Genomic DNA, 9028 nt, shown 5'->3' with positions numbered 1-9028 from the left:
AGCAGCAAACGTGAGATCAACCAACAAACGCCAAACTCACAAGCTTGATCGGTATTTGTCAGGGACAAATAAACTCGCGGCTGTTCACGTGCTTGCAATTAATCTGTATCATGGAACAGAATTTACAGAATTAAAACAACGAGCCCTCATGAAAGACAGGGAGACGGAACAGCCGAGGCCCTCGATGAGGTTATTCATCTGTCCAGGTGGCCTCACCTGAATCTGCACCTCCATGTAGGTGTGATTACACATGTGCTCATTTTTAAAAATATGTTTTTATTGAACTTGAGAGAAAGGGAGAGGGAGAGAAACGTCGATGAGAGGGAAACATCCATTGGCTGCCTCCTGCACGACCCCCGCTTGGCATCGAGCTGGCAACCTGGGCATGTGCCCTGACCAGGAGTTGAACCGGTGACGTGTTGGTGCAGGAGACAACGCTCGACCACGGAGCCACCCCGTCCTGGCTGGACCCCTCATTTTAATTGCTGAGTAGCTTCCTGACACAGAAATGACAATAACCAGGACTCATTCTTCCCCCATGTAAGGCACTGTCTGCAACTCCAAGTAAAGGAATTTGCACAAATATAAATATTTACAAGTTTACTTTATCATATACAAATACACATTCCGCCTAGATTACAAGCTGTCTTTAAAAAAAAAATATTTGCATGTTTAAAGGAACACATTTGCAGCATTTCTTCCTTGGGTATACTCACGTTTCTGAGAGTTGGTCGGAACATTTTCATAAGATGCTTTATACAATGTATCAGCAGCTAATGAAGGAGAAATAACGATGACTGCTCTGCAGAACGCAGCCGAGCGCTAATTAGACTGTGGCAGGAATGCTTACCGAGGCCTTTCGCACACCTGCTCCCTGAGTCCTAAGCCTGGTGCTGCTCCATTTAACAGTCCACGCTTAATTAGGAGACCGGCGCAGTTAACTAATAAGCCCCGACAGCCAGCATACTTTCTGTGTTCTGCTTTCTACCTCATGCAAGGATCTAAGGAATGATAATTCCGTTTACAAGGAAAACAATGGAACGGATGTCTGTGCTCCCTCAAGGCCGATCCAGGCCAATCCATCACCATTAGGAACTTCACACCCGAGAATGGCCACAGGAAATGGAAAGTCCTTAGGTGGACTCAGGAGGGGAGGGCCCATCACGTCCAGGTGTGACTTCTCCCGAGGCCCAGTGGCCCGATTCTCTGCGCTCAACACAAGCAGTGTCTTCAGGGTTTCCGCCAGGGCGCCCTGCAGGGTCACCGCAGCCTCAGGTGCCAGCACCCCACTGCACGCACACTGACCTGTGAATACAGCGGGAGCCTCCACAGCAAGATACATGGCACCGCCCAGCTGGCCAGTTGGTGGGGGCCCCGCATTTTCCAGAGGGGCTCCATGGGCCAGCCGTGTGGACTCACCTGGGAGTCATTCAGGGAGCATGCGCCAGGCCCTGCCCGACACCCACTAGATCAGAACCCGGCTTTTCCTGAAATGCACATTAGTTGATGACAAGTGGCCCTAGAGTGCTCTACACAGAGGGGTGGCCGCTCAGCCAGAGCATTTAACTCCCGGCAACACTGGCTCACGGTAACCAGCACCCCTCTGCCCTTGAGCTGACCTTGGGGCTTCTGCTTCTGCTCCTGGGAGACACCACACAGCCCCCCTGTACCTATTCAATCAATTTAAGTAAATGTCAAATTTTATTTCCAAACAATTTCTGTCCCCCAAGGAATATTAAAATACATAAAGATTGAGGAATATCCAAATCGAAGTGATTTGTTGTCGTTGAAAGGTGGTTCATGAGTCTTTGAACAGACAATAGCTACCGGTGCGCAGCAGCTGAATTTATTCACAGGCAGGGCCGGCCCGTCACCACCAGGAGTGATGGGTCCTATTGTGCTGAAAAACTGGGAGTTAAAAATAAAGGATGGAGAGAGAGCCTGTAGATTAAGAGAAACTTAAAAAGATATGTCAGGTTTAAATAGGGGGTGAGCTGACGTGTCTGGGGATGCGTATTTGGGTGATAAAACCAGTTACTGTAAAGTCAGGGTAACGGCTACTCAGGGAGCAGGGAGGGGAAGGAGCGGTTCTCAGCCTGGGGGTGGTTATAAACGGCTGCCCTGGAATAACTAATTAAGCCTACTTTGGTGTTGTGGGGGCTTTTCTGTAAGTGCAGTTTATTTTATTGTAAAAGTGTATAAACAACAGCTGACAAAGGCGCACAAATACCGAACAAAATGATTCCTGATGTTGGCGATTCAGTTGCTTCCCGTTATCGGCAGGGCCTGGGCCAGAACAGTCATCAGTTTGAGGACAGGCATTGACAAAAAAATTATTCATTTCTGTAGATTCGTTTAAATTTTGAAAATGCTGGGAGGTTTGGAAAACACTCATACAGAGAAAAGATCCCCAAACCTCCTTCTATAAGGACAGCTGTCAGGACACGGCTTCTCCACGAGCTCCCTCTGCACCACGTCTCGGAATCGTGGTCCTACCCACTGACGTCTCCACGCCAGCATCATGGGCCACAGAAACATTCCAGAACATTCTGTGACATCGGAGAATCCACGCACAATTGGTGAGCACAGCGTTGCTCAGGGCCCCGGAAACACGGGGTTTCCTAGAAACAGCCCAGTAAAGAGCCAGCAGAAGCTGCTGGGGAGGCCTCAAAGACGTCCCAGCCCACGTTCTGTGGCCGAAACGTTTCCCGTTTTTTTTCTGCTTGTGGGAACATGATTCATCTTTTAGGTGACGCATGACCTGGATTGTCCATGAAAAGAAAGAACCCAGATCAATGTTTCATTAAGAAACTTTTCTTCTTAAAATCACAACGTCGAGGCCATGTCAGCCTAACTCACATGCGCAGGTTTTCCACGGCTCACGTGCGTTTCTCGCCTGAGGGTGGGAGGCCTCTGAGGGTCAGGGGCACCCTTTTTAAAGAAAAGCTCTAAAAGAGCGGAAACCCTGAGAGCGAATATTCTGTTAGAGAAAACAGAGAAAACGTTAATGTTTTTCAGTGCATTTTTTTCTTTAAAATTCCAGCCTCAAGGAAGGGTGATTAAAGCTGAATGCTCAGGGACTGCGGCCCTGGAGTGATTTACCCGTGACTGTTGGGGAAGTTGCTCAGGCCAGGGGAGGACTGAAGGCCTCTCCTCTGCCTCCCTTTCGACCTGAGAAGCTGTGGGCGTTTCCCGAAACTTTTCACCTCGAGCCGCAAGCACGACCACCGAGGGGATCAACGACGGTGACACAAACCCGGGAACGAAACGCGCCGAGAACGCCGTTGAGAAATGAGCACTGACCTCCTGGCAGATCCTGGAAGGAGACGGAGGCCGTGGGCTCTGAGCCTGGAGAGCGGAGGCCTGTGTCTCAGGTGCGAGGTCCAGGTTATAGGGATTGTTGGGGGGAATTAGCACCCCGTGGAGGCAGCTGGGCTCGCTCCCGCCCACAGGTGAGGACGAGAGTTTTGAGGGGTCAAGTATTTCACTCGGGGTGCCGAGCACGTGGGCAGGGAGGTAGGACCCCCGGGCTGTGGGTTCCAAAGCGCGTCAGCCACCCCTCGCCCGCCCTGTCTTCCCGTCGAAGATATAACTCAGGTGGACCTACCAGGGGACCGCTCAGCTCACAGCTGGGCATGACGCCCGGCCTGTGGGTACCCTCAGATCTTGAGACCCCTCGGGCAAGTCACTGCAGCAGCTTCCGAAGCTTCCCGTCCCCGCTGTCCTGGCAGGTGGGGCCGGCTGCTCAGTGGTTAGAGGTCGGCCTGAGCACCACAGAGTCTTGGGTTTGATTCTGGTCAAGGGCAGGGACCTCGGTTGCCGGTTTGCGCCCCAGCCCCAGTCGGGGAACATGCGGGAGGCAACCAATCGACGTGTCTCTCTCACATCCATGCTTCTCCCTCCCCTGCCCCTCCCGTTTCCTCTGAAAAGCAATGGAAAAAATATCGTCTGCTAAGGATTAACAAAAAAATAAAAAGCAATGAAAGAATGAAAGAAAACGCTCTTGGGGGTATCGCCTGGCTTCTCAGTGACGGCGAACGTCGCGAACACAGGATTGTAGAGTTTCGATGAGCGTCACCCTGGGAAAGCGGCAGCTCCGGATTCAGGCTGATCCGGGTCCACCGCTCTCTCTGCGGGAACCTGCCGTGCTGCGCATGGACCTCCCGAGCCCTGGCCCCCGCTCCTAGCATTTCCTCTGCGAGTCTGTGGCACTGAGCGTCTCCTCTGCAGAAGCGCATTCCTGTCCCCTGACATCTTTTCCTTCTAAAGGAGGGACAGTTTACTAATTGCCAATTTCGTGACTGCTCTGATTTTCCTGACGTCAACAGTAACATTTAAAACTCTCTACTAACTAGAAACTAATCTTTTTCGAGAGTCTTTTTTCAAATATTTAGAATCTTTTATATCATGAGGATTGTTTAAAAACAAGGCTCTGACTCAGGCACCCATGAGAAAGTCTGTGAAGCCCCCGGCAGATGGATGTCAATCTTAATACCTGTCAAAAATGTGGAAGTGGCTGCCGTCAGCCAAACAGAACAAACGCGACACCGTAATTCCACCAAGTGCGTTTTCTGCTTCCCCTCTGCCCCCTCCCGCCCGCCAAGCGCCTTTCTAGGGACGGCACCGTCTCAGCGCTGGCTTCACTCAGTCAGCGGGGCATACAAGTCATTCCTAAGGGATCCTCTTAAAGGATGGAAAGAGTAAAAGTTGGGCCAAAAATGTAAGTATCCTGGTGCCGCTGAAGCGTTCCTTTTGACCATACAGCAATTAATCACGCATGGGCAATGGATTGCTATAAATTTTATTAGCATAATAGAAAATCATACATACAGATAACCATAGGATACACACACGGAAATTTAAGGGTACTCTGTGTACTTTTCAATATGAAACAAAATACAATCTCACGGAGATATATGGCGGGAAACGCCGCGACTCAGCGATCCTGTTGGAGATGGACAGCCCGGGAACTAGCGGGATTACTGAGCAACAACGCGGCGCGGCTCCCTTCCAGGGCGCTTCTCACTAAGGAGCAACGGCTAGACTTTCCTAGGTATTTACAGAATATACAGACCTCGCAGAGAAAGTTATAAATATCGTTCTTCTCTGTGAAAAGCGGCTTCGTCTTAAACGTCATCTCTAAACGTAAAGCAGTGCTCTATTTTCCATACACGAACTGTTGCCTTCAAATTCTGATAATTTTGCAGAAAAGAACAAGTTCCTGCAAAACGTGAAACTGGTAAAAGAGGGAAAAATTGATTTCCCAACGTCTAACGCTCAATCTGCCGGTTTCCCGTGTTCTTTATACAGTGCTCTGAAGTCCTGTCCTCGGCAAGCCTTTGAACACCGGGCACGGAGCGGCGAGCCCCGCACATCAAAGTCAGCGGCAGTGCCCGGCTCCATCCCAAGTTTAACTCGGGAGCCACAAAGCCTGCCAGGCGCTCAGAGACGCGGCTGGATTCCATTAAAAAGCCACCTCTGACGCCCAGAGAAGAGCGGGTCCCTTAATGGAACCAGAAATTGGAAATGAAAAACCGTGTGAGTTTTGTTGAGCACGTGGGCTGGGATTCAGGTCCTTCCTTATTTCCTCCACTATGTTTTAATAAAACCTGAAAGCTCATCGGTGGGAAGGAAACAATTCATTTTTATTATTATTATTTTTAAATGTTTGAGAACGGATAGAGTGTGGTCATTTCGATTCCATAATATCATCGAATGGAATAAAAGCCTGTCCGGAATGGAAGGAAAGCTTTGAAAATCGTGTCGAAAATGAAAAGCACAGGAACGCACAGGAATTACTCACCAGCTCGTCCCGGCGCCCTGTGTAAATACATTCACGGTAACGTTTGCACAGGTCCAGGGTTAGGGTTAGGCGAGGACACTCAGGGTTCCCTCCAGTCACTCTCGGGGCAGGGGCAGGTGAGGTGGGTGTGACCGTCCCCTCGTCTGAGTCACGGACGGGGGGAGAGGTAAGAATGGGGCGCAGAGCACCCTCGGGCCCAGGGCGGCGTTTTCCAAGCCGCCTTCAAATCCCACTCACCCTCTTCCAAACAGGGTAGTTTTTAAATGCGTTTTTGACCCAAAATAATACTGATGAAGACCCCCGAACGATGGGGACAATCACATTTGGATTAAATGAGCTTTTCTATATTAATATAAAAAACAACAAATGTGTGTGTGTCCACGTGGGAGGCTGTGACTCTTTATCCACAGTCAGCGCTCGAAACCATAGCTTACAAACATCTCCAGGGTGTTCCCCAAAAACGTACACACACGTCAGCAGCCGAGAGCTCAACTGATGTTTCTTCCTTTTCAGATTTAACTCGTTGGAATTCATAATTATTCAAAGTGTGTGTACACATTTTTGGGACACCCTGGATATCAAACGTCTGAAGTACAGAATAGGTAAAGTCCTTTGGTTTATCAAGTATTAAGGCATTTCAGATTCTCCTAAAAGGATGTACTGTGTTGTGGTTTTTTTTTTTTTTTTATAATTATATCCATATTTTACCTACGTAGAAAGTTAAAAATACAGAGTTGGAAAAAAACATGCATAATCACCGCATTTCATGAAAGCACTTTTTTGTAACCAATTAACTTTCCAGTAAATAGTACAAAGGAGTTACTATCGCCACAGGGCGTGTGCCAGGAGCAGGACCGCGGGTAGGCAGGTGGTCACGGGGCGGGCGTGCAAGGTGGCCGGCGTGGAGCCCCTCGCGCCCGAACCTGTGGAGCAGGAGGAACAGCTGGTTAGTGAGGGTCCCACACCCCCGCCGGGGCGGCTCAGCGCGGGCAGTGTGGGCGCGGCCGCTTACTGGTCATCCGCGGGATCCTGACGGGCTCGCTGCTGGTGCCGTCCCCGCCGGCCGTGGTGGCCCTGACGTGGACGATGTACCCCTCCTTCTCGGGCAGCAGCAGCTCTGCCGACGTGCGGTTCGTGCTCAGCACCTGCGCCTTGTCCTGGCCGCTAGTCCTGTAGAAAACCTGAAACGTTCAAGCACATGTTTATTTTTTTTTGTTAACCCTCACCGAGGGTATTTTTTCCATTGATTTTTTAGAGAGAATGAAGGGAGAGAATCATCGATGTGAGAGAGACACCCTGACTGGTCGCCCCCCACAAGGCCGGGGATCGAACCTGCAAACCAGGTGCGTGTCCTGACCGGGAATCGAGCCTGTGACCCTCTGGGGTGGGGGCGGAAGCTCTAACCAAGCCGCAGGGGCCGGGGCCACACACGTGTATTTACGTTGCCGGCTTTTATGATTTTCATGGGCCCGGCTGCTCTGGCTTTGCTTTGTCAATCTCCCGCCACTGGAATATAAGTCACCCTGGCAGCTCTACCCAGGGCCTGAGACTGGGGGCTGGCGCCCGGCAGGTTCCCCCGACCGAGGAGGCTGGGAGCTGTGGCCGCCGGAGAGCTGAGCTGGGCCGGCGTCTGGGGGGACGGGGATGGGGCCGGCGTCTGGGGGGACGGGGCCGGCATCTGGGGGGGACGGGGCCGGCGTCTGGGGGGAAGGGGCCCTTCCGCACCGAGGGCGAGCGTCACGCGAGGGGCCGGGCCAGTGCTGCGCGTTGTTTTAGTCGCACATGGATAGCACCGGAAATAACAGACCTACACAAATACTTTACAAACACTGTGTCCAAAATGCCCACGTGAGCAGAACTATTTCACTTTATTTCTACTTAAGGAGTCAGACATTTGGGGAAAACGCCCTTTTAATGAAAGGCGTGACGTCTGCGTGTCGAAACGAGGCCGTGGACAGAAGCCCTCCCGCCCACACTGAGAAAACCAAGCCCGGCCCCCGGGACAGCCCTCACCTTGTACCCCGTCACCTCCGACTCGTTCTCGAGGGCTCGGACCCGCTCCCAGCTCAGGAGCACCTTCGTGTCCGTCGCGTTCCAGACCACATTCCCCGGCGGCCGGCTGGGAGCTGGAAGGAGAAATGAGACGTGAACTCAGACGTGAGCGCGGGGGCCTGTCCCTGCCGTCACAGAGGCCAGCAGAGGCCGGGCCCAAGGGCGCCAGGGCGAGAACAGGCTGTGCAGGACCAGAGGCAGCCCCGGCCCGCGGGAGGGGCGTGCGGGGTTCCGCGGCGGCGGAGGGTGGGTTCTCCAGCAGCTGTGGGTACCAGGGCAACGCGGAGATTCTGCGGCTGAGACGCGGAAACACGGGTTGAGTTTACTGAGCCGAGCAGGTGTGGAAGGGGCTTAGTTTTAGGAACGTTCGGTCCGAGATCTTCCGAGACGGGTCCTGAGGACGCCGTCCGAGCGCTGGGCCCTCCCTCTGGGAGCGGGAATCACTGGCCGACCGTGCGGGGGGACAGCGCAGGACACTGGCCCTGCGCGTTCTTTCTTACAACCTCCGAACATAAAGGTCTCAGTGTTTCCTTTCAGAAGCCAACATGTTTTGTCGGCATTTATCTGCCCGTTATCTGCAATTTCCCTCATCAGCGCCTTCGGGCAGAGGTGCTCTGAGGACTGGCTCTTGGGTTGCGAGTAAGAGAAACACGTCTGAGATGAAAGAGGCCAATTAGTGTTTAACGGAAACGCTCTCTGAAAGCACAAGTATTTGGGTCTAAAAAACTAAGTGTTCGGTGGACGCTGCAATACTTAATCCCTGGATTATTTTACACTAATCAAAAATACCGTCCACGATCTATAGGACACAAAGCCACGGACACAGAATCCGTGTTTTCGGGGACAGGGCGCTTGCACAGTTAGCACAGGATGGTGAGGCCACAGTGTTGTCAATTCACAGTTTCAGTCCAAAGGAACCAAATCTGATTCATTGAATACTCCAGGCTGACCTGCTTCTGTAGGTTTTATTTATCCACTTAGCCCCCCCCCCCCCGGTGTTTACTGAGTGGCTCCCACGGCCACGCTGGGCACAGGGCGGGGTGGACAAGACACAAGGATTCTGTCCCCGTGAGGTTTACGGTCCAGAGGGAGGGCCGAGGGCAAGCGAGTCACCAAAGCCGTTATTTTAGCTCTTTATGCCTGAAGCGTGACGATAGTTCTCTTCCTAGCGAT

At 52.0% G+C, this 9028-nt stretch overlaps 1 protein-coding gene across 1 annotated transcript in view; it reads right to left on the bottom strand.

Moving 5' to 3' along the window:
- Positions 1–6490: 6490 nt before the first annotated feature.
- The window catches only part of CNTN3 (contactin 3), a 97682-nt gene continuing 95144 nt past the window's right edge, over positions 6491–9028 (bottom strand). Inside the window, exons 21-23 of the mRNA XM_081159995.1 lie at positions 7817–7929; positions 6816–6984; positions 6491–6726 (exon numbers count right to left, since the gene is read on the bottom strand). Coding sequence (XP_081016121.1) covers positions 6626–6726; positions 6816–6984; positions 7817–7929 — 383 coding nt within the window. The 3' untranslated portion in view covers positions 6491–6625. The remainder of the gene's footprint in view (positions 6727–6815; positions 6985–7816; positions 7930–9028) is intronic.

Source organism: Miniopterus schreibersii (assembly GCF_964146895.1).
Source record: "Miniopterus schreibersii genome assembly, chromosome: 15".
In the NCBI taxonomy this organism is placed as follows: Eukaryota; Metazoa; Chordata; class Mammalia; order Chiroptera; family Miniopteridae; genus Miniopterus; species Miniopterus schreibersii.
The sequence above is the reverse complement of the archived record's forward strand: the minus strand, read 5'-3'. Positions and strand labels throughout refer to the sequence as shown.